The 25,711-nt window shown below is 39.0% G+C and overlaps 1 protein-coding gene across 2 annotated transcripts; it reads right to left on the reverse strand.

Moving 5' to 3' along the window:
* Positions 1-683: 683 nt before the first annotated feature.
* LOC138634089 (short transient receptor potential channel 4-like) lies at positions 684-24,362 on the reverse strand. 2 transcript variants are annotated; one of them, XM_069720723.1, is made up of 15 exons: positions 24,214-24,362; positions 20,916-21,145; positions 19,557-19,775; positions 15,251-15,391; positions 14,776-14,952; positions 13,851-14,051; positions 6,537-6,882; positions 5,999-6,138; positions 5,705-5,905; positions 5,474-5,595; positions 4,950-5,145; positions 4,627-4,821; positions 3,985-4,026; positions 3,447-3,536; positions 684-2,595 (listed from the first exon to the last, which is right to left on the reverse strand). In XM_069720723.1, the coding sequence occupies exons 2-15, from the start codon at positions 21,072-21,074 to the stop codon at positions 1,906-1,908; spliced, it is 2,919 nt and encodes a 972-aa protein (XP_069576824.1). In that variant the 5' UTR covers positions 21,075-21,145; positions 24,214-24,362; the 3' UTR covers positions 684-1,905. The 2 variants fall into 2 exon arrangements, with proteins under 2 accessions (XP_069576824.1, XP_069576814.1); XM_069720713.1 differs by having other exon boundaries at positions 23,788-24,362.
* Positions 24,363-25,711: the final 1,349 nt, after the last annotated feature.

Raw genomic sequence — 25,711 nt, forward strand, 5'->3', positions numbered from 1 at the left:
ATGTGTTTCTGCATCTGTGACATCCTGGTTCAGTACAGTTGAAAGATCTATCCCAAACCCAGGAGCATTTGACCACAGCCTTTTGATCACACATGGAGTGCAGTTTCATCATCTGTTGAATATTTCATCTCTTTTTCACTTGATTGGTTGCTTGTTCAACAATAGAAATTTTCTGAAAGAAAAGTGACAAAAATCAGGCAAAAGAAACCCAACCAAACAATTAAGAGAAAACAAAACTGTCCAGTCTGTGGGGAACAAACAGGGCAGTTGATGCAATTTTGCTTTCATACATTTTTGAACAGCGTAATTGCTTCTGTTTGAGACAGTGGGGCAGTCTTGTGAAGTTGTTGGAAACTGAGATTTCTGCTGGGCTTTACTTCTTGTTTTTAGCTCTGTTATGTATTTTTAATGTGGAGCCTCAGGCATGAAGTGAACCTCATGGACATCAGTCTTTTAAATAAGTAGTTATTAAGCATAGTTTTTTTTTTCAGGGTGTTTCATGGTTAAGTCAAACAAATATAAACATCTACATTACAATTTTTAACCCATTAATAAACATTATATGCATGTATTATTGTCACTGGCAGAAACTCTTGTTTTAAGAAAACATAAACACATTTTCATCAACGGATTAAATCCATGAAATAAAAGAGAAAAAAAGAAAATAGACCTGTGAGTTTTTGACCCAAGTATATTTGTATTTAATTTGAATACTTCTCATGTTTTTTTTTAATCAGTTTTTGAGTGAAAGATTGACTACAAAAAACTTCACAAACATTCAGAGTTAAACAAACTATCAACTGCAAAACTTCCAGCAGCTATCTAACAGAATACTGACAGCAAATGGTGAAAACTTTAAAAGTGACATACTTCAAAACATATCTGTGTTCCTCAGTGTTCATGTCTACAATCTGCATTGCCAAAGAAAAAAAAGCCACATAATAAGAGTATTTTGAGGTTTATTATTGATCTATGTTTTACTCTCTAAAACATCATTCAGTCAAACTAACATGACATCTAAAAGTAGCAGTTAAAAACAGTAAATCTGTTCAAAATAATACGTATATTATCACGTATGAGTGATAAACATGAATAATACGCTGCTTTAAATGGTTGATAGACTGTGTTCATGTTGTGTATCTCCCATAGTCCTGCCACGCTCTACTTTACATAAGAGAATACTCATGAACTGTCAGTGTTAGATGTACAGTTGGCCTTGTCACAATGATGAAAATCAACAATCCAAGCTTGTTTTTTTGTTTTTTTTGCATAGAAAAGCATTGACAAAAGTGTTGTTGCATGATCAGAGCTTGACACATCTTTGAGAAACTTCATAAAGTGTGCAAAGTGCAGAAAACAGACAGAGTAAGGCAGAAAGTCGGGGCTAAAACAGAACACATCTATTGCTCTAGAGAGACAAGAATGGGGAGAGTTAAAGTGAAGTTGAGATCAACAGGAAAGGAAAAGAGGTAGAGAGATTGATCAAAGAGAGAGTAAACAATAGGACAATTTGAAAAGAACACACATCAGATAAGGATAAGGGAGAGAAGAAACGTTAAAACAGGAGTTTTAGGAAATCATTATTTTCCAATTATCTTCAGGGCAGAGATAAGATGAAATGACCTTATCCTAAAAAATGACCTTACCTTAAAATCTAAATCCTTACAATGTTCCCACAGATCTCCATTTACCTTTGCTGCATTTCGAATGCTAATATAACGGCATTTAATACACTACAAACCAAAGGCCTCCCTGAGTCTCCAAAAATCATAGCTGATCATTAGTTTAGTAATAACTGGAAAAGTTCAGACTCATTTCTTACTTGAAGCTCATGTTGATTGTCAGTCTTTCTGTCTTTAGTCCAGCATTACTTGGCCTGTAGTTCTGTTCATGTAGCGTCACATCTTATGCATCTTTTTTTGATGACCCTGACAAATATCCATCAGCTACAGAGTCAAACGAGGGTAAATCTATGTCCTTTCCCTCTGTTTCTTTTTCCCCGCCTTCCTCCAAGCTGTTGTCGGGGTTTGACTTCTCTGTACCTCCTGCAACTTTTTCCTTATTTTTAACCTCCAGGAATTCATTCTGACTCTTACCTCTAGCCATATCATCTTTGTCCTGCTCCTCTGCGTCTGAGCCCCCAGACTCCCCTGCTTCTTCTGACAGATAGTACATCTGTCTGGAACTCTCTCCTGCGTCTGATGCGGCTTCTTTGGTGCCCCAGTGGCGTTTCTGGAACAAGCCAAAGTCAGAGATATCTTTGGGGTAGTTTCTCCTCTGGCTTGACTTTTCACTGGAGCTCTCATCAGACAGGGACAGCAGTCCATTTGGTAGACCGTTGGAGGCTTCAGGGGGCCTGGGTGAAGCTGTAGAAGTGCCCTGCTTGAGGATGGATGCGGTGATCTTGAAGAGGTTGAGTTTGCTTTTTGCCTGGCTGCTCGGAGGGCAGGGAGAAACCTTGAGTGAGGAATTAGGGTAAGCAAAACTAGAATCCACTGAGCTGCCACTGGCCTTTGCCACTTGTAGAGCGGGCTTTCCTGTCTTCATCATGCCCATCACCTCATAACGAAAACTGGAGATATCTTGTTTCAGCTCCTGAGAGAACAAAGCAAAAGTCAGCTCCACTGGTAATTTAATTAATGCTTTTTATTCATTCCAGTTGGTATCTGCAGAACACGCTGCAGAGTATTGATTCAATTCCAGCTTAATCAATACTGAGAGGATACATGGTAATTTCCAAATAATGATGGTGAAGAATATTTCAATATGGGACATGATTATCAGGCAATTACATCTTAGAAGAAGAATAACATAACAGCTGCCAAACAATAAACAATAGGGCTTAATAAGCCAAAAGTCTAGACTGGTAAATGAAGGATGACACATGGTTAAATTTCGGAAACAATCGATAACAATTTTCACATGTACAAAAAGGCGTTAAACTTCTTTTTAATGTTATCGACTATCAACAGTCACAATACCAGAATTTTTACACCTGAAATTGCTGTTTCTTTTAGCTGGAAACACAATACTGAAATATTATCATAGGCAAACTAATATAGCAAAAAGTTACCTATTCACACAGTATTCTGAATTAATTATGTTTACCGGATGAATGTTAGTCCAGTGTTAGAATGTTAGTATCTTTTTTTTTGCTCTGTTTTTGGTCTCCGCCAACTCCTTATGGAAATATGTGGCTCTTTACTTGCGTTCTACTATGTCCACCTGCTAGTTGCTAACTCTCTGTTTGTCATTTGGTGTTGAGCAGATCATGCACGGTCAACTTCCAGAGCTTTTTCAATAAAAGCAGCTAATGCAATGGACACACGTGGGAGCGATGAGCAAGAAACAAAACAGCAAAGCTCTGGGTCAGAAAATCAAAACAATGAGCTGAAAGATGCTGTAAATCTCCCGTTAGATCGTTGCTCAGTATGACCTGAGCTTACTTTGAAGTTCTCTTCAGTCAGACCTTCCTCTGTCTTGGCATCTCTGATCATGGCAGCCACATAACGTTTCACCAGATTCCTCAATACCTCCTACATCAGTGGAAAAAAAACAACTTTGAACTCACCAAAAATCTTGTTTCAGTACAAATCTCAGCCACATAGCAATTAAGCCAGGAAAAAGATGACACATATATTCACACAAAAGAAAACATATTTTAAAGCTACATCTTATAAAATGAATCCTGGCAGATGTGGACAAATAAGAAATCCTCTGCAGAGAATAATGATGATGAACATCCCGCTGAGTGTAATTGTTCAGCCTATTTCACGAGTCATCATAAAAGCTTTCTACAGACAGAGTGAAATTGGAACTGCAGACAGACAGCTGAAGAGTGAAATATGGGTTTCAGAAACACACGCACACACACACACACACACACACACACGCACACGCACACGCACACACGCACACACGCACACACACACAAGCAGAGGACTGTAATAATTTCCAGCTTGCCTCAAAAGAGACCACATTTACCTGATACTGATGATTTATCCTCAGGTTCTCTGCTGCCCGCCTCTGCACAGACATCAGATGGTAGAGGTCGAGTCAGAGAAAGAGTGCGAAAACCAAATATTTTTAGTTTTTTTTCAGTTTCACATGTTTGTACAAACTACGCTGTCTGTGAGTCTCGCTATATAGTTCTCCTGAGTGTTGTATTAGAAAACAGTTAAAACTATTGCTCAAAAATTAAATCATATAAAAAAAAAAAAAGTATACTTTTAAGGGCTGCAACTAACCATTATTTTCATTATAATCAAAGAAGAGATATTTGATAAGTGTATTGAACATTTTGGATTTACTCTTTAACAAAGACTACAATTATTAATCAATTATCATAATGGTTAAAAAAAAATTGCCAATCAAATTATCAATTAACCTATTTATCTAACTGTTTCTGCTGTACTACTTAACTGACTACATCAACAACAGCAAATAATGTTGGACATTAAACAACGAAAGTCATTTATATCTGGATGACAAAAGAGTAGCACAAACATCTTCCTAACCCACGACTGTATTTCCCAGGTTCAGTTTCAAACAAACCAGACCCTCTTCTTTTTTAATCTTTGTCAAAATCATATGAACATGTTGAAGTGTTTGACGACCCCGACTTACTCCGAGAGTTCCAAAGCTTTCGGGGCGCTTGGAGTTTGTCCTCTTGCACACTTGCCTCTTGATCCAACACATGAGGTACCAGAATGATTTGGGGCTGGGGATGATGTTGAAAGGAGCTGGCAGTGTGGCCCCTTCTTCAAAGTAACTCATCCACAGCTTAGTCCTGGCAAACTTCCACTCAATGTCTGCATGGTCCTGGAATCAGATTAGATTTAGATTTAGACTTTATTAATCCCACAGAGGGAACATTTAGTCGTCACATGTCCTGGAATATTTATCTCATATGTATGGCTTTTTATTAACAGTGTTTTTTCTGTACTCACAGCAATGTGCTGGTAGGAGTTGTTCATCATGGCTATGAGCATGTTGAGGAGCACTACCAGTGAGATGATGTTGTAGGTGCCGAACATGGTGGCACCGACAAATTCAGTGAACTGGTGGTCTGCATCCACGTTGGTCACATAAAGGCTGATCAGACCAAAGATGGACCAGAAGAGTGACTGTAGGGTCTCAAACAACCTGCAAAGGAAAGTTACATGTTATAAAAGAAGCCAATGATTTAAACAGTACATAAATAAACATATAATATAGCGTCTCTTTTAGGGGAACATTTTATCAATTGAGGGATTTCTTCTTTTGAAGCTGAAGTAAATATGTCCCCTAATGTTTGTGTGATCCTTCTAAAACATCAGTTTCTTTTAGCAACATAAATCTTTTTGAGAGTTTTTACACATTTTGCAATCAGTAACAGGAACAGAGCCAAGCACACAACTCTCTGTCTTTGACACTCAGTTTCACAGGATCACACAGTTACACTACACACAAGATCAGATTCATGTAAACTCACGTGGAGAAAGCGTTATTCTGCTCCACACACCGGATGCCCTTGCATTTTCCTTTCTCTTCTGAAGCTTTGGTGTCATAGTAAAAGTACAGCTGGTTCAGGCCATTAGCAAAAGCCAGTAAAACCTGGAGAAAGACAGTGTGTGCAAAGTGATTGCAATTACTTCAACCATATTTACTGCCCCACTTCTGTGTGTCTGTGTTGCAGCCTGTGAGCAAACGTTTGTGCATTTACCAGACAATAGATGAAGAGGAACTTCAGGATGTCCAGCAGCATTCTCCCCAGAGAAATCTGCAGTGGCCCCAGATGAGAGTTGGCTGTGAACAGTGAGATGAGGCGCAGGGAACTGAAAATGTTTGCGATGGCAAACACGGCCTCGGCTACTAGAGTAGGATGCCACATTTCCCACTGGTTCCTGGGTTTGCTGCCACTGTACTGAATGGGAAAAAGAATGGAGGACAGACAAAGTGAGTACACAGGAAGGTCACAGTATATCTATTCTATTGCTATTCAAAGACAAATGGTTACCTTTGTGTAGGCTACAATCTTGAGGGAGATAGTGGCAAGGTAAAGAGAGTTCATGACAAAGTCCATGAGGTTCCACCAGTCGTGGACGTAGTCTTGGAAACCACCGTCCCACATTTGTTTGATCTCCGCCCAGATGAATCCTAGAGATACACAAATTGTCTGATCATTTATCCAATTTGGAAAATACTCACCTGTGATTGTTTACCAGGTGTGTTAAATGGGATTGCATAGTGGAAGATTGTTTTCTGCATGGACGATACTAGTGACAGAGATTGAGCACTTGCTTTGTCAATCATTAGTAAAAAAAAAAAAAAAGACCATAATCTGCATTTGAAAATAACTGATTTTTTTTAAAAAAAATTTTATTATAAAATTAAGCCATATGTCAGTTGATATACTCGTCGCTGAGACATTTCAGTTTGGACCAAAGTGATGCCACGACTGAGAAACTGTCAGACTAAGAAATCCATCTTATCCATCAGCCCCATCCAACCATCCTCAACCACAAACGCCCTCATGTGTCACTCATTTTACTCACCCAGCACCCAGGGTAGGATCATCCACTCCACAGTAGTTGGTGCTGGACCCTGCCTGTCCTGTCTGTCCTGTTCTGTGGTGACAATGTGCTGGGAGGCGAGGAGCAGCAGGAACAGAAAGGTCAGGTAGGACGCTGTGTGGCAGATGAACTTGATGAAAGGCTTTCGGATGAAGAGGCCGTAGCGACTCTTCGGAGCGATGAGGTAGCAGAGCGCAAACACAGGGTAGAGGAGGCCGATGAAGACACAGGTGAAGAACTTTCCTGCCCAGTGGCGCCGCCTCCAGCCGGGAAACTCATCGTACCACCGGGACGCCAAAAGCTGCTGACAGTTTGGCTGAGCTACAAACTTAAAGAAAAATGAGAAGGGAGGGGAGAGTTAATACTTTCCATCTGTTTGATCTACAGAGATCAAAAGAATTTTTCATACCCTAATCCAAGGTATGGCTGAAGCATGTAAGCCTTTTGGGAGACACTGTTGCTACCCTAAGGCAGTTTAGTGGTTTTACATGGACCATAATGCCTGAGTGACAACGTGCCAGAACTAGCACCTGCAGCAAGCTGTTAAGAGCATACACAGACACAGACAGGGAGGTCAGCGCAAAGAATTGTACATGTTAACGAGAAACTACAAAATCATGTTTTGGGGTGACTGTATTGAATTTCTTGTTGATTTTCTTGAGATAATAAGACAGCGCTCCTTCTGTAGATGCCTGAATATGATCACGTGAAGTTCATCTGGAGCAGAAAACATTTTGTTCTTCTTACCCAAGACAGGATTGATCGAAAAAGTTTAGAACATAAATCCACATGGCAACATTTTATCTCCTTTTCTATTGTTTGGCTTGTTTGATGTTTTAGTTGCGGTTGGATAATTATCACATGTGACTGTAAAAGTGGAACAATCAAGGAAAATCTTGCCACCTGGTAATTAAGTATAGGTAAATGATTAAAACTGCAGCATTACCTCCACCAAATTAAAAGCTATATCGGGTGATAATCTAAGGGTATATTCCTGTTAAAAGAAATACTCTTGCATGATTGAGTGTTACATCAGATGCATGCTTGCACATGCAAACACACTCATGCAGGCACACACAGTGTTGTGAAATATCATGTTGCGCCTCAATATCAGAGTCAAAGTGTTGACCAGAACCAGTGGGTGCCAATTCACCAACTCGGCAGCCTCGTTTCCATGGGAACCACAGATCCCTATCTGTGTCTGGGTGTGAAGTACAATGGCTCATATTTCCATACTACAGTTTTGCCACAAAACCTGAGAAGAAATGCAGAGTGGGAATACCGGAGAGGGTGAATTTCATGGCTGAGGCAAGGAAGAGTAACACTCTCTTTTACCAAATGAGAGCAAGAGAGTTCAGATAATAAGGATCTTCAATGACATCATATTTGAGGAATAAAGAGAAAAGAAAAGGGGGGGAAAGCCCCTGCTGAGTTTTCCTTTTTCATATGACTCCTTTGAGCATGAACCTTTGGCAAAATCACTGACCTCATTAAGTTGCACCCACTGTCTTGTAATGAAGTACAATAGCCCAGAAAATAATCAAATAAAACATGAGCCACTGTTTTAAATCAGCATCAACTATAAATAGATTTGTTCTGTCTATTTAGAGAAAGCTTTGATCATTTTTTTAAATTGTTATTCTTTTTATTTTTTATTTTTGGGGGATTGAGTGAGTGGTCCATTTATGAATAAAAGTTTATGAATCTTAGTTAAGTGTCATATTTGCCTTAGGTGGCTTCTTCACACAAGTCAAACAGAATCCCTCCTGGTCTCAATTCCAGCCGGGAAAGTGTCTCTCCACAAACTGCCTCTCTCCACTGTCAGTGGTCCAAAAGTGCCAGGAATGTGCTAAACAATGTGTGCTGAAGATGCTTTCTAGCTCAGTGAGGACATGTTGTCCTGCAGCATTACCAACATAAAAGGTGTGCTGACATTTTTCTCCTTCACTTTCACAGACACATGATGACAAGCACCCAAATTTCAGATGCATATGCTGCGTGTAGTGTTTGCTTTGCTAATAGTTGAAATAGAGGTGTATGTGAAGTCTATATGGTTTTCTTTCCTCGTACCGCTGTCTTAGAGATTTTAAAGTGTACTTTAAAAAAAAAAAAATCTGTCGCGTTATACTTGCATGTAAGTAGAAAAATGTTAGTTTGTAGAAAGTTTTCCAGTTCAGTATTAACATCATCTGTTCACCCATCACATGTTGCAAGTTAATCAGAATCTGCCAACAAACCCTTCAAGCATGAAAGAAAGTGATGATCACATTGTCTGTCACCTTTAATGCAACCGAACTGATTTCACACTTATATAAACAGGGTGTTGATAGACTTTACATGAAAGAAACAAGAAAGCTGGTGCAGAGAATGTCTCTTTAAAAACATGTTCTTCAATATGTGTATAATTACAATGCAAATGGAGTACAACAATCTCATTATATGAAGCCCAACCACTACAGCAGGGTTATTCAAGCTGAATATTATATGAACACCATTAATTAACAAACTATTTTTCTATATTGAGTTTAAAATAGCCATGTTAATTGAAATGTAAGTTCAAAATCCAGAAATGTTTGGGTGCAGTGATGATGACAAAATGTTATAGGTTTAACATCTATAAGTTGACTACCTACTAACTACTTGTTAGTAAAGCTTGGAAAAAAACATCAGGCAGGTATATTTGTTTGGAATCCCTTGAAATTTTTGTTGTTACTAGTTCTTTTTTGTTGTTATTGGTTCTTTTCTGTTGTTATTGGTTCTTTTCTGTTGTTATTGGTTCTTTTCTGTTAATAATGGTGTCTTGTAAATCTTTATGGGCTGGGCATATTGTTTATACATGACACAATAATAAAATGAATAAAATCAAATCATATTCTGTCCAGCCCTCGAGCCCTCAGTAATTTCCTGTTCGGACCTGTTGCAATTGATTTTGAACAGCCCAGATCTACAGTAACCCGTCATTTAGTTTACAAGAAAGAAGAGATTATTTCGCCTTATTATGGAGTATTTTTCAAACAGCATTTGGAACAAGAGGAGTTTTCGCTTCTTGTTTTAAGAACTGTAATTTGAACATTGGAGACTGACTTGTGAAGATATTGGCAGCTGTAAATTGCTGCTAACTGCTCCTTGCTACATGACACTCACTCCTGTTATTGCAATTTCATATTATTGAAAGGAGTCATTAAAACATCTTGAAATACTGAACTGTAGTTTTTATGAGATATCACAAGGGGGCAACATCAAACTACAGCATCTCAAATTTCTAGGTTTCCCTTGGCGCCTCTGACAATTTAAAATAAACAGACAGTCTGTTTTCACACTCTGTGATTCTTCAATGGCTCACCCACATTTTTGCAAGTGTATGAGTAAAAATGAGAGTGATCTTTATTTGAAAACCCTCAGGGAGATGTAAATGATCATTGACACTTTAATGCTTATGTGTTACTGATCATATTGATCTGATTTGGCCTCCTGCTGCACCAAAGTGCAGACTGCTCAGTGACCTCAGCTCTTTAGGCAGAAAGCCTGCGGAGATTTCTCTTCAGGCCATTATAAATTGCTTTTCTAAACCCTGGGAACACAGCAGCAGCAAAGCCGGGAAACACACACAGACGCAGGGATGAATACAAAAACATAAACAGGCGTGTACATACACACATAAGAGGGTTAAGAGGAGAACTGTCCTTTATTTTGTTCAGTTGAGGGTCAAAAACTGGCTTCTCATAACTCACTGCAACACTCACAAGCAGTATGCACCATAAAAGAATATCACACATCCAGGCTGAGTGTCATGCCAATTATAAGATCTTGAGTGTTTGAAAAATTGCTGAAAGAGATGAGTACGGATCACACAACAGACAAAATACACTGAACATAATAACCGTGCTCTGCAAAAACAAATGAGGCTTTCCAATCCAAATAAGTGTCCACTTAAAACCTCTATGCCTCACAAGGGGCAAAACCCTGTCTGGCTTAAATATCTTCTGTCATAAACACAAAGCAATCCCTATAAATACCTCTGTAAATATGTTTGTATTTTTTTCTTCTCAGGAGACAGCTGCAGAAAATTTAGATTTAGAGCCAATTCTACATTGATCTGCAATTTGTCTTTTGAGCAGCCATTTAATGGTCAAAATCTTTAATACTGGATACTTTACACAATTCATGTTTCCTTTATCCAAATGAATGAGAGGTCTATTTGAGAAGAATGCCCCAAAATGCCACCGGCACAATAATTATTGATAATTGGAATATTTTCTCGTTTGGTTGAATGCTTATAAAATCCTGTTGCACACAGCTGCTTTTGAGAGACTACTGGAACTCTCCACAGGCTACAAAGCTAAAACCACTATACATAATGACTATTGCCATATACTCAAGCGGCAACAAACATGACACCACCCATTGGTCTGTGAACTATGAGGCCTGGAGTTCAGATTTTGGCCAGCGCTATCTTGCTAGTTAAGGGCGATTTGGAGCCAGAAGTGACCATATTTGGACATGCCAGGTAGGAGCGAACGTCTATTTAAAGCTCCGTAAATAAACAATAAATCAAGTCTGAATGAGTACAAATAAGTGAAACAAAAACTGTAGTAAGATTATTTATCCTGTTTCTAAGAGGTATTGACTACTTTCAAGAGATCAGGGTTTGAGAGACTAAGTACATTTGCTTCATGTAACGTATCTTTGCTTTTAAAAAATACTCTCTCTTGAAAATGATTTTAATATCAGGTAGAAATAGGTTCAAATCTGTTTACTACAACGGCAAAATATTCACTTGTTTAAGGAAAATGAGACTGAGCAAAATAAGAGCAAAGGTTTTAATTGAACTACAGCATGCTGCAATCATTTCTGAAAAATATGCAGTCATAGAATGAGTACTTTCAGCAAAATGACTTTATCGTGAAATTACTTTTAACAAGTTTAGATAGCTTGGATATTCATCATTTGAGAAGGGCAGCTGCGTGGATCGCTACCCACATCATGACACACTATTTTCCATTAAAGCCCTGGTGTCATCGAAGGGCAATACAGAAAAGCATATTGGGACACCTCCTGGATAATCATAACACTGCCGAGGCGAGGAGATGCTATGAGGCACGGTTGTAGCAGAAGCAGCAGTTTACAGTTTGTGCCATAAAAGATTTCCTGTCAACAGAGAGGTGGTCTAAGATGACAGGGGACTGTCCATCATCATGTCCACCTGGGCACCTGCACTATCCCCAGTTGTCCTTATGTGACTCAACATGCTCATCTGCCAACCTGTGTGTTAATGCGCAACAACAGCAGTGTCATAAATTCAGACTCCTCCAAAAGTACATCTGCTCTGACAGCCAGGCACACTCCGGGCAAAAGGCAGCTGAATGAATTCTAAGTGGGTCCTGGCAGAAATGGGTCTGCTTCTTCATCATTTTTGCTTCACCTTTATAGGTAGGTAGGTAGGTAGGTATATACTTTATTAATCCCCGAGGGGAAATTTTTTCGCCACAGTATAGTCAGTGGAAAAATTACGCACTATTATTGTGTATCTATTTAACACCTTTCACTTGCTTTTAGCAATCCCATAACTCAGCAAGTCCATTAAAAATGAGCTTCCAAAATCCTCCATTAAACCTAGAAAAAACAACTCATGCATTAGTGGTAGGATTTGATGGTAACATTTTTCTATTCATACACTGCACTAAACATCCCCCGTTTGCTATGTAGGTCAAATAACAAACCTATAAAGAACTGGAAACGGCTTTACCAAGAGAAAATGCGACATAATTTAGAGATACCTCTCCCCAGTATTTACTGTACTGACGGTTTACATATTCAGCAACACAAATGCAGTGATCTGCCTGACAGGAATTAAATGAACTTATTTGCATATTAGTTGTTCATGGGTTAACCCACCGGCACAGCAATTATCTCACAGAGGAAAAAAAAGCATGAAATTAGTGGACTGTAAAAGTGAATATTGTTGTGGAATTGTCATGTCTGGACTGTTTCCTGTCGAATTATTTACATGCATTTGAAATTCAACTCAGGTCCGACAAAGTTGTTTAATAATACAGCTTGTTTACTCACTAGAAATCTCGAAAATGTACTGTGAAAGTAATCAGTGCTTAATTACCTTATGTTTTCCCAAAGCATTAAAGGAAGATGTGCTGCTCTTGTCCTGGATTTAACATTGCAGACCATTATAGTGTGTGTGTGTTTAACTGGATGCACTGCATGTACAAATTCCAGCAACCGGTCATTGCCTTTTAGGAGACATCAGGACGAACCAAAACAATGAATGTGAATGTGGAGCCACTATACATGGTAAGTCTACAGCTGCAATCTTAACAAAGAATCAAGTATTTATCTTGCAGCTGTAATACTTTGGTAATTGAATTCAAGATTCTTCATGCCTATCTGTCATCTGTGTGAGCTGCCAAAGCGAAATCATATAAAATCCCTCCGAACCCAGCATCTGTTATCATTAAACCTGATGCTAATCTAACATCATTACACCACGTCACATTGGCTGGCAGAGGCACCTGTGAGAGGACGCTGGCTTGGTGCAGCGAAAACTTCAGGCTTAGCAGCCTTCTTGGGGCAACATAGTGTGAATGGTGCATGGGGCTGCAGCGCTGAAATCTAACAACAAGCTGTACAGTAGATCACGTAGCAGATAATACTGAACAGACAGTAAAAAGTAGACCAGTGGACAACCAGGAACAATAAATAAAAACAGGATATGATTTCATTATATTTCACAATTTAAAAGGTTTTAATTGAGATATTGCAACCATATCTCACTCTCATAGCTCTTTGGGTCCAAGAGGGGGCAAGTGCACTTGACTGAGATATAGTGTGTGTGTGTGTGTGTGTGTGTGTGTGTGTGTGTGTGTGTGTGTGTGTGTGTGTGTGTGTGTGTGTGTGTGTGTGTGTGTGTGTGTGTGTGTGTGTGTGTGTGTGTGTGTGTGTGTGTAACAGAGAGGGTAATATTTTGTTAATAACAAACAGAAGGACATTTCCTGCTTCCTTCACAATGAAGAAAAAACAAGCAACCATTTCTGTGTCCCTCTTGGATTGTCTTTCAAACGCTACTGCATGCACGTGTTTTAATGGTTTTGTAATGCTATTAGATTAGCTACATAAATATATACTAGTATTAAATTAACTACATATTTCAAACCACAGCACTCGTAAACACTCCCTTTCTGATCTGGATCCTCTCAGAAAGCTGGATAACCTGAGTACTTTCTATTTAGAGTAAATATGTGTCTAATTGATCAGTTATTGACTAATATTATACATTACAATTACCTCTTTTTGGTGGTACTTGATAGCTAGTTTGAGTCTTGCCAGGTCACTGTTGCCCTCCTCCTCCAGTAAGTTGATATCGTCTCTGTAGTTGAGGATCATCTCCAGCTCTCTGGAGCTCCTCGTTTGGTCCAGGAGGTTCTTAGCAAACTGCTTACACTGCTGCGACAGCTCTTCATATTCGGATTTGAACTCGTTCTCCACCTGAAAGAAACAAGTGGAGTGCATAGACCACAGATATTGTATCTCTTTAAAAAAAAAAAAGAGAGTACACGGCAGCTGAAATTTGAGGAAATATATTAAGAAAAATCTCAGAGTACAACCATGTGGAGAATGTTGTGTTTCTAAACTAAAACTTGCCTCTGGGTATTCTGTATAATTAAGCAATTTCAATCTTGTTTATGGGCATTTAATGCACCACTTTAATTAGTCATATTCATCTTTTATATTCTGTGGGAGAAGAGATGTCTTATCGAACTAAAATTGGATCAGTGTACACAAAATTGTGTAAAATATATGTACTATGTTTAATCAGTGTCATGTTACATTTTTAGACCTATTCTGAAAGCATCTTACATCTTATGATTACAATGTATTTAATAAAGGAAGGAATGTTAAGTTTTATAATATTTTATCTGCAACTATCCTTAACTACAACAGGCAAGGATTCCATTTTTATAACCATTTCTCTATTATTGAAATGATTTGTTTTCATAGCTGTCCCTGTTTTTTTTTTTTTCTCTTTATCAAGTGACAGTTATCAAGAGCAATCTATTTAATTCTTAACAAATAAATTCACAGACCATTGTCTGTCACATAATAGTACTATGAAAGGGCACATGGTTGATTAATATACATAGTGTTAATATTTCAGTTTTTTCAAATTAAATCTTCCAGCTCCACTACTCGCTGGCTGTCTTGCCCTCACCTTGCTGAGCTCCTGCAGCTCCCAGCTGAGCCGGAACGCAGTGAGGAACGGGTCTTCGCTGGAGAGCGCAATTAGTGAGGGACTCGACAGTGCTTTGTAGATATTGAGGCGAGAGCGGGAGTGCCGCAGGCTGTCCACGTCTGAACTGGACACACACTCTACACAGTTGCAGCGCACCTGCAACATCAAACAACGCCATGGACACATAAAGAGGCTTCCCCGTGTTTAGTAACAGACCACGTTCCAGTCTACCAAGGCAAAACACTGTATCTGTTAAATCAGCTAAGTACTGTCATGCTTGGGAATGATATTTAGACATTAAAGACCGAATCTGTGACTTATTGACCTTATAATTCATGTTCATATAAACGTTATAAAATAGAATAAATAATGTAAATCATTTGGACATACAGGATGTATCTAATTTAAGATGCAAATATAATTTACACAAATTTGAGATGTTTGGTTTACCCACCTCATGTGGCTGCGGCATAGACACGCCCTTCTGCACCAGAAGCTTGATAATTTCATAGCTGTTGGTGTGTGCGGCGAGGATGATGGGGGTGATATCAGGGGTGAAGTCAGAGAACTGCTTGTCCAATAAAATAGGAGGAACCTTTGAAGGCAGAGGCAAGAGTAAAAGCTTTAATCCCACACATATATTGAATGAAGCTTTAGAAGCTTTCGAAGCAACTCGTTTGGCCTTGACCTGCAAGCTATTGACAATGTACTGTGTACAGCTCTTTTTTTCTTCAGGCCTTCTGTCAGGTTGCTCAATGTATCGTAGTAGTAAACACAGAGCTTGAAAGATTTTCTTTCCACGTTAGGGTGCAAACAAGAAAACATTGGTTGGGGTTTTTGGTAGCTGCAGGAGGAACTGTTCAAATACCAGCAAGAAAGTAAACCCTTGGTCAAAGATGCAGAAGATATGTCATCCATATCAGGACTGTTTTAAAGGGTACTAGCAACAGTGTAGAAAAAAACACTCAATATTTCAGACATGTCGGAGGACATCATTATGCTGCGAAAGAAACTCATTCTACCTATCCCTCTTATCGTCCTCTCCAGCCGAATCCTCTTGCTATTCCCAGGTCATTTATTGGGAATAAATGGCCGCGGGCAGCAGAGGAGTCAGCTGGCCCTTTCCACTTCTTTTAATTGAAGGCCTATTATCTGATTCCGTGGTGGGGGACAAAGGGAGAAGAGAGATGACAGTCAGAGAATAGTTGGGGGAGAAATCTGCAAAAGGACCTACTTAGCAACTCGATGCAAGCTGATGACAAATGGGAATAAGAGGTTGTAGTCGGTGAGAGAACTTCACTGACATAAAAGTTAAAGACAAGCGAGACGACTGTAACAACGCAGCCAGGGAAGCTGAGAAAATAGCAAGTGATATGTGAATGTTGCTGTGTACCAGGTGTTTTACACCTGTAGTGTCTACAAACAAAATGTGTACGTTTAGCTGCCAGGGCCATTCAATCAATGAACTATTATAATAAATCCATCTATAGATTTATATGTGATTTAAATGTAGTTTATTCATACCAAATCACTTATCATCCATGTCAGACAAACATACAAAACTCGTTGTCCGTGTATGGCAATTATTTACGCTAAAGTTTGAGGGTCATGCAAACACAAACAACAAAACAAGAGGGCGCCAGAAAACCGTCTTGAAATACAGGTGAAATGGGAGCGTTGGCAGCTATGGTTACACTGCTGGCTACGACTGAATTTATCACAACTCATTTATCTTGCGTTTTTTTTTTTTTTCTTTTTTTGCTCCCACTACTAGATGTTGTAATTTCCTATTTCGGTGGTATATTCATCTCAATAACCAAGATGGTGAAACATTAATTTAGATTTTTCAAACAAGAAAAATAGCTTAAGCTAGGATAGGTGTGGCTATCTCAACTGCTACCTTTAGCAAGTAGAGTCACTGTAGAAAAACTGGGCATTTCTATAATTATTTTATATCGTAAGTGACAAATATTCAGATTGAGTTTTTAATTTACTGTCCACAGGTGATGACTCAACCTTTATAGCAAAATCGGCTGCAAAACTGACTGCTTTTAAGCAATCCCAACAACTGGATTTACATATATTACTTTAAAAAACATAAAATCTAGTTCTTTACTGGAAAAGTAAATGTCATGACAAACACGACATAAAAATAATGTTTGGCTGCCTCGTTAGTATCTGGTGTGGTTTGGAAATGTTTTTATCTTTGCGAAGCTCAATATGTTGATTTCATTTGATCTCAAAAAGATCCTAAAAGATAAAGAGTAGCTGTGACTGCTCAAATCAGAGTTAATACAAGATCTGAGACATAATGTACTGTGTGTTTTATAATGTTTCCCTTTAATACTCTGAGTAGCAGCAGAAATAGTATCAGTGAAACTCTGTCACTGGTGCTCGCGGACGAACACAATTTGCAGAATTGTTGCCTGGGGGATTGGTTAATTTTCTCAAACATGTTTCATCATCTACATTCCACTCAAAATTCATGATATAATGTGGACAGTAATTACTTGTGTAGTTTACTCTTAGAGCAGCCACCTTGCAGCAGCAACTACAAAGATTGGCACAGAGCCAAGTCTGAGTGTTGTCATATTTCGCAGTGAAGGCTGAGCTAAGAAACTACAGCATATACTCTGTTCTCCACGTGGGAGGAGGAGGGACATCGAATAGTCTACATCAAACTGCCTTGGCCTGCGCCCAAGCACGGACCAGGAGGAGGGAAAAGTGGCAGATGTGAAGATAGGATAATAGTGGAGAAAAGAAACAAAATTGCAGCCCACTTCTCGGCGTGATGAGTATTTGTTACTCATTCTAGAACCATCAGCATATTGACTAAAGATGCAACATTAGCATCTGCAAAAGCAACGCGTGCCTATTTTTTGTTTTGTTTTCCTCGTGCTCCATTTTGAGCCCGCTGGTTTCCACCCGTCATGCTACAAGACATCACAAATGTTTAGATAAAGCTGGTATAAAAATTGGATGCTGAGCGCTTATGTTTTTTAATTAGACTGTGGAAAATAAGCTGCAGACTTAGATTCAAGCAAACATGATTATGATTTCTTCACATCATGCTCTGTATTGTGTGGGAAGAAGGATTTCCTTACATTTAAATATGTTTCCATAAAAAGACAGACAGAAAAAAAATTAAAAGGTCCTTTTAACTGAAAAACACTGGGAGCTCCAGTGTTTTTCATTCTGACAGTCTGCAAAATGGAAAGAGAAACACAATTCCAGCAAAGCATAAAATGAATCTCCTTATCAATAAATCTCAGGGAAGAGACTCGCAACACCTTTTCCCAGACAGCCGTTTAATATAATCAATGAGCTTCTCTTGAGGTGATTTGGTAGCGTGATCTTTTTTCCACAGCCTATTCAAGTGAGGAGGAGATGCTCTATCTTAAACGTGTCAGCTGATTGATGTCACAGCTGACACGTTCAGACTGGAAATGTTCGGGCTGTGTGTTTCAGTCCCCCAGCATTCACTTAACGAACAAGCCTGAGCGATCTCTTTTTACTTGTGCTCCCCTTTCTTCCCTAATATATTCCTCATTTTCCACCCTCTTTTCCCAATTTTACTTCATTTTATGAAAGCCAAACGTGCGGCTTCTGACAGGAGCAGCAGTCGCATCTCCCCATCAGTTGACTGATGAAGCCAAAAAACATTTGTTCCTCTGTGGTTTATGGTGCATCACTGCTGATGGGGAGCAGAGAGGAAGAACCGATGTGAAGCATGTGTCTCTGTATGTGTACAGTACATGTGGCAGGAACAAGTAAAAGAATAGAAGTTAATTAGACTGTATGTGTCTGATTACGGTCATTAAAGCTCTAAGCAGGCAGCTCTCATCTACTACAGGAAGGGGTTTACTTTTTAACAGCAGCATTCTCAAACTATTTTTACAATAATAAAAGAGAACAATGAATACACTCTAACTTTGCACTAACTACACATTGTATTGTACACATTGTACATTGACAACTACACATTGTCCCATTGAACCCAGTGATTAAATCTCTGTAAGACTTTTTTATTTTTTTATTTTTTTATTTTTTTCAAAAGACAGAAAAAGGCTTGTGAAGGCAGCTTTTTGACGTGTCAGCTTTTGTTATCGCCAACAGTACTGGGTCAATTATTTTGGATGGTATAAAAAGCTCCATGCAGCTTATAAGCTATACAACGAGAACCAGTCTTTTAGTGGCACTGACAATGCACTCTATTATTCAGTTAGATCCAAAATTCCTCCTGTGATTTGGCATGTGAGCCCATGTGTCAATGGCTGCTCTGCATGTTTAAATTTAAAGGCAGGAAAACTTTTGCCTCATTCATCCCATTTCTAGGTTTTGAAACATAAAGGTAATAGTTTAAAAAAAAAAAAATATATATATATATATATATATTATTCATGCAGTTATATACATTTTATGATAAAAAATATGAGTTAAGCAGATGCACAATTTCATGAAGTGTTGGATAAAAGAGTGATATTAAACGTATTACAAACAAAACCGGCATAGGTCCCAGCACAGGCACAGAAATAAAATTTAAAAAAAACCTGTATTTTATAAAAATGAATTAATGCTAAACAAAACTTAAACCAATTTGGTAGGAAACTGAGGAAATGAATTTGCAGAGAAAGTAAATGTCAACATTCGTAGTTTCTCTTCTAGTGTCGTCCCAACCTTGACAGCATCGCAAGGTCTTCGCATGACACACTTCTACCTTAATTTGAAACTCCTTCCATTCCTCTCAGTCCCCTCCTCACCTGCATGCCGCCACTTGACTTCTTGTGGATTAGCAGCAGCTCCACGGCCCCCACCACTTCCTTGCGGATTGCATGCAGTAGGGCATCGCCGACGTACACGTTGAAGCTCAGCAAGAGCTCAATGATTTCCAGGTTCTCGTTCTCAATGGCAATCAGCAGAGCCGTGCGTCCGAGAGGGTCGATGCAGTTGATGTTAATCTTGAAGTAGATCTCTGCCTCCTGACAAAATAAGGTTGTGATTGATAGTCAGGGTTTGTTTCAGGACCTACAGGGTTTTAAAAGAACATCATTGATTCGTGGGAGGTGGGGAAAACACACATTGCCACAGAACACACATTTCTGAAGGGAACCTTTGGATCTGATTTTTTTCTTTTCTCTGAATCTGGTTTAGTGGGGTCAGAAATAAATGAGTTTACCAAATTCCCATAGCCCATTCCTCATCTCCATTGGGGGTCATCAGCTCAAGACTAAGATAGCCACAACTGGCATAAACAACATATCTTGAACTGAACTGTTAGCAGTCAAGCTGAATTGTGGAGAGTATAGGAACCAGACAAGGAAGTAGAATATTTTGAATAAATCAGATAATCTCTATTTTTGGTGCACTAACTGCAATCCCTTATTGTCTTAAACTTGTTATGCTAAAACCAGTGCAGTAGTCTTTTTGTAAGTAGTTTTGGTAGTCATTTCCAGCATTTGCTGGCTATACGATATTTTAGGCCTAAAAAGGCAGCCGCGAAAAGGGTTAGGTTTTCAGCATTTTAACAGAATTTTTAGATTGAGATTTGTTTTCTCAAAAAATAATAAATGTTTTAATGCATTGTTTTAAGTTTGCTGAGCCCAGCATGTCAAATCAATATCTTCAATACAATGAGGAAGGGACAAGTGTTTGCAGCATGGTCAATTTGTCCTCCATCTCTAAATTGAAAAGCTTATGGGCTTTTAAATGGAAATTACAAAGAGCAATCTGCCATTTTTAAAGGCTACTTCAATGCAGCTCAAGTTTGACTATTTTTCTTCTTGCTGCCCTGTATTGCTATGTTAACTGTATTGCTTTATGACAAATCATCTGCTTTTCCAGGTCGTGTGAGAAAATAAACCAGCTGGTCTCTAGCAACATTTTGTGTCCACAACAGATCTGACACCTTGAAAGACAAATAAAGATCCTACATGGAATTGTAAATGAGTAGCGATTATCATGGCTCCACATGGCACTCATAAATCTCCCAATCTTTTCTAAATTAATCAACTGAGATTAATATTCTATTATAATCTCATCCTTTCATTTTAGAGTTTTATGTGGCAGCATTCATTCGTCCATTTATCAATAAACTTATCCATTCCTCCATTCACACGTACCTCCAGAGCTTGTTTGACACTCGCGAAGTCCCCCTTCTCCACAGCTCCGAGGTAGGCTTTCTCCAAAGGTGACAGCTCTGACTCGGCCCGCACGATTCTCAGCGGGATGCGGTCCCGGTATGAGGAGCCGCCAGTCCGTCGGTAGTACAGCTGCGACATCTCCCCGGGCTTCAGCTTACCGGCACCCTGCTAACACTGCTACAGCTGCTGGCAGGCTGGGGGAGTTCACACTACAAAGGGCAGGAACAAACGTGTTAAAAGAAGAATAAATGCCCTCAAAAGTAAGAATGGTAGAGAAAGAGAGGGAGATGAGATGAGGACAGATGAGAAAGGGTTATACAGAGAAACAGATGAAGCAGGTAGTAAATCCCTGGCCAATCATCACATGACCATCCTACGAAGCATCACCTACGGGCTGGAGGTGGACTGTGAGTGTAAAGACCTCTGGAGTATGAAAGGATTTCACCAAGTTTCAAACATAAATTGAATATAAATCAACTAAAACTGTAGATAAGTCAACCAATCTGTACAGTAATTGACACAGCATTACATAACTCTTATGTGAATGTTTCTGCAGAGGACGGTATCTTTTAGAGATCCTTGCATTTCTTTATATCTCCAACAGCTGAGAATTGCATATCCTCCAATTTTTGCAAAGCATGCAATTAAACTGTGAGCAAAGAAAAATTGAACTATGAGCAGAGAAACTCATCACATTACTGCATTATTTTCTCAGACAGAACCATTGGTAATGCTGACAGTGGCTGCTTCTGCTCAACATGTTCCATCATGATACACAGCATCAGTTTTTTGCACTCTGACAGGGTAAAATATTTCCAAGTGATCCCCAAACACAGATGAAGATAGAGAATCAGGAAGTACTGTTTACATTACATAAATTATATCATTATTAAAATGCCTGTGCGACGAGCTCATCCTAAAACTGAGGTAATCCTTTATTTTGGTCTGGATCTCCTCGAATAGGCAGCCATAATAATGACTTCTTACTAACACCACCATCAGTGTGCCTGTTACCACTGAGCGCGTGCAAAACAAATCAACCTTTTCCACATGTTCTTGGGGAATTTAAAACCACAAGGGACTGAGAGGAAAAGAAAACAGCAAATACAGGAATAAAAAAACAGGTGAGTAAACAACAACATGAAGTGGAAAGTGGAAACAGAGACATGTTACTAAAAATAAAAAAGAAAGGAGTTCAAATAGCTCAGGTTTAATGCTCCCTTCTCTCTTTAGCCACTCTCTCAGGACAGCTCATTACTGCCTCTATAGCTAAGAAATAATGAGCGGACTCACAGCAGCCCAATTACTTTACAAGCCAAGAAAAAAAATCAAAGAAGAAAAAACAGCAATTTCTTGAATAAATACGTAGAAAAAATATGCATGCAGTGCCTAAATCCTAAAATAGCACACTTAAAGGAGCAGTTCACAACTTTGGTAAATACACTTGTTGTCTCTCTTGATAGATACGATCAATGCAGCTGTTTAGCTCTGCTCAGCTAAGCTAATCGGCTGCCACTGGTAGCTCCATAATTACTGATAGAGTGAAGTATCAAAATTCTCATTCAACTTTCAGCAAGAAGGCAAATGAACAAATGTCCCAAAATCGTAAAATATCACTGATTAAATTATCATGTGGAGTTTATTGTTTATTATTTCAGTGTCAACACTATTTTCTGAGACAGGTGATAACTACTCCTGTGATTCAGGTTTTGACTAGCAATCCTAATATTCCCACAGCCAGCAGAAAGTCTTAAGTGCAAGCTAATAATAACAAGAGTGGAAGACTTTAAAGGAAAAACAATGCACTAAATAACTGGTGTTCCAAAGTAACATTCTTTCCCACGAATTATGACACCTGTCATCTTCTCTTATAATCAAGGTGCCACTTTACTGCAGTAGAAAGGCTCCCATTGCCCTCTAATTTCTCTCCATAAAAGGACTTTAAAAATCACTGCAAAAAGAAAGATTTGCTGCAATGAGCAATTTTCTCACCACAGGAGAGTCATTTGTGAAGCAGGTTTTCTCATTTAGGATCCTGGGCATTACTTTGATATTGCTGCTGCGCTTTTTGGAACAATTTCACTTGAAATCAAAAATATCTCTCGCCAACCTGTTGCTTAGTAAAAGGTAGATAACAAAATCCTACTTAAACACGTATTTAACCTATATGAATCTGTCTTTGACATTTTCTAGAAGAAAACATATATGTGCGTGCAAATATTGAAACACACACATGGACGCACCCTCACTCACGCACACAATCGTCACTGCTTTCTTCTACTAACCACAGTTGCCTAAAATCAATACATAATTTAGACATAGAAATGGTTGTTTTATTACACAAGGAGTAGCACCGCACAAGTGCAGTAGCAAGGGAATGTGTTGAGCAAAATATATTTTATCTTGAAAGTTGTAGTGCTCAGACAGCATCCGCTGAATAGACGAGCTTCCCTGCAGCCCATGCAGCACATCTGGAGAAGCCCGTCCTGTTCTTACAATATGAGTAAAACAATCATAAAATTGTCAGCTTTCACTGATTAACGACAAGACCTGTGTAAATTGGCAGGCAGTGCAGACACAAGCCTACACACAGGTGTCATTTTTATTTCTGCGTTTGTGTGCGAAAAAGGTTCCGGGGGAAGCATGGATAAAAGAAAAATGGTTGTAAATAAGAGGACACTTACTTGCTGGGGTGCTAATTCGTCAATTATGAGTTGAAGGGCAAAAATGCGCAGAGTTTACTCCTGTTTGGCGTGAGATCATATTTAATATTTACCGTTTACTCCTGTTGAAAAGCCTTTACAGGCGCGTAAAAATATATCTTTAAAGTAAAATGGAACAAATAACTAACCTTTGGGATGTTGGGCATTGGAACTTCGCTCAGGGAGATCAGTGTTCTTCCTTTGGAAAATAGCATAAAAATCATCAACTTCTGGAATTTTGCATCCCCCCAAAAATGTGAAAACAGCAGTGTAGATCTGCATGAAGACCCTGCGTGTTAGTGTGTTGGTGCCTTGTCATGCAAGTCCGTCTTTTTCTTGTTATTTTAGTCTAGTTTGCATTCTCCCTTTCGTTATTTGGAGACTTGAAAGGACTCCTAATGTACGTCCACATTCGGTCCGTTTTGATCACGATTTCCATTCAGTCTTCTGCGAAGTAAAAAAAAAAAAAAAAAAAAAAGCGCAGACCGGCGTACACCGCATTCAGCTCACCGCGCAACAAATCCTGGAGACGAAAATAATCACCAACCAAGTTTCCACGGTTGATCAGGCTATACCTGGCTCCGAAACGCCTCCAGTTTTCCCCAGGGTGTGTTTTCACTGATATTCTTGCCCACTCGACTTTCCACCTGTTGGGGGTGATTGAGCGAAAAGCAGCGCCTCCCGGAATCAACGCAGAGCAGCCAGATGCCTGGCATGCAGTCTGCGGAGCGCTGCTGCAGACGGGTCGTGCGCACTTGGAGACGCATTGAACATTGTGGCACTGCAAGAGGGGCGGGGGGGGGGGGGGGGGGGACCATCTAAACAAGCAACTCAGCCAGACAGTCAGTCTCGCTTCAAACAAACCACACTTAACATAAGTTATTCCAATTTCCCATTGAACTGCTTGTCATAGGAAGGACATGAATTGAATTTGCATAGATAACAGGTGAAATTATTTTAAAATTAACATCGATGATAGTTATTTTTAATTACAGACCTTTAAAACAGATGGTGAGAGAACTTTTCATAATATTACATTTTATTTCTAGTGAAAAAGAACATGAGAAGGAAGAAAGAAAAAACAAACTTGCCTATTTTAATATAACATTATGATAAATTACAACCACATAAAGCACTGGGTGAGATATTGTCATACAATTTCTGTTGAACAAATACAACTGTATGTAGGCATTTGCATTATCATTCAATCAGCTTTAAATCAAGTCCACACATGTTATGGTTGACAGCATACAGTATGCCAGGCATTCTGAAAATGCCCAAAGGAAGAGAACTGACATCCCCTCTGATTTATTTACCAGACAGCTGGACACACTGCACATTTGGAGTCAAGTTGTAGATCATGGGTTGTCCACTAATTTCTTCAAACATCCTATCAGCTCAGCAATCACACTTCAAACATACGTGCAAACATAACTCTCCCTCTCTGTCTTTCTGTTTAGCTTAAAGGCCTTGATGTTGTAAATTCTTCCTAATCGTGTGTAACACTGTTGAACCTCATCTGACATGTTTATAGTCTCCAGGCCAGACTCGTTCCTTGTACCTGTCTCTATGTGTGGATGTTTGTGTGTGACTTGAGGTTGGCATAGCTTGAATTTAAACTGCAGGTCCAGTCACAATGAAATGTCACCGGAGACACATTTTTAGATACACAGAGCCTTTGATTATTCAGTGCTTGCTTGTCAGGATGGAGATACTGGTGTATTTGTTTGTGTGGATTGGACATATGGATATATTTATAGGTTTGTGCTGCTTATCTAAAATTGTTCTTGTTCTGCGCTTCCTCATTTGCACATAATCGAGATAATTATTCCAAACTATATTCCCTTTAACATTCCTGAGTGTGGCTGTGTTGCTATCTGATGTACAGTAATAAATGTATATAATCAATGTTCAGTGTGATGCATGCTGATAAATATTGTCGGACACTCCAAACACAACTTACTCATCAAAGAAACAAAAATGAAAGAACATCTCCTTTTGCACTTTTGGCAGCCTCTGGAGGAATTTCGTAATGAAAAATAATTCAAGGTGTCATGTTCATAGTGCTGCTAA

Source organism: Brachyistius frenatus, unplaced genomic scaffold (assembly GCF_029030835.1).
Source record: "Brachyistius frenatus isolate BFR_SWC_R1_liver_20210118 unplaced genomic scaffold, ASM2903083v1 Contig_5, whole genome shotgun sequence".
NCBI classification, from domain to species: Eukaryota; Metazoa; Chordata; class Actinopteri; family Embiotocidae; genus Brachyistius; species Brachyistius frenatus.

Coding starts and splice junctions, on each gene's coding strand:
- LOC138634089 (XM_069720723.1), bottom strand. CDS start 21,074: ATGTCGCAGCTGTACTACCGACGGACTGGCGGCTCCTCATACCGGGAC. Junction 5,146..5,473: donor CAGAATAACGCTTTCTCCAC/GTGAGTTTACAT, acceptor TTTCCTTTGCAG/GTTGTTTGAGACCCTACAGT. Junction 4,027..4,626: donor AAAGCTTTGGAACTCTCGGA/GTAAGTCGGGGT, acceptor ATGTCTGTGCAG/AGGCGGGCAGCAGAGAACCT.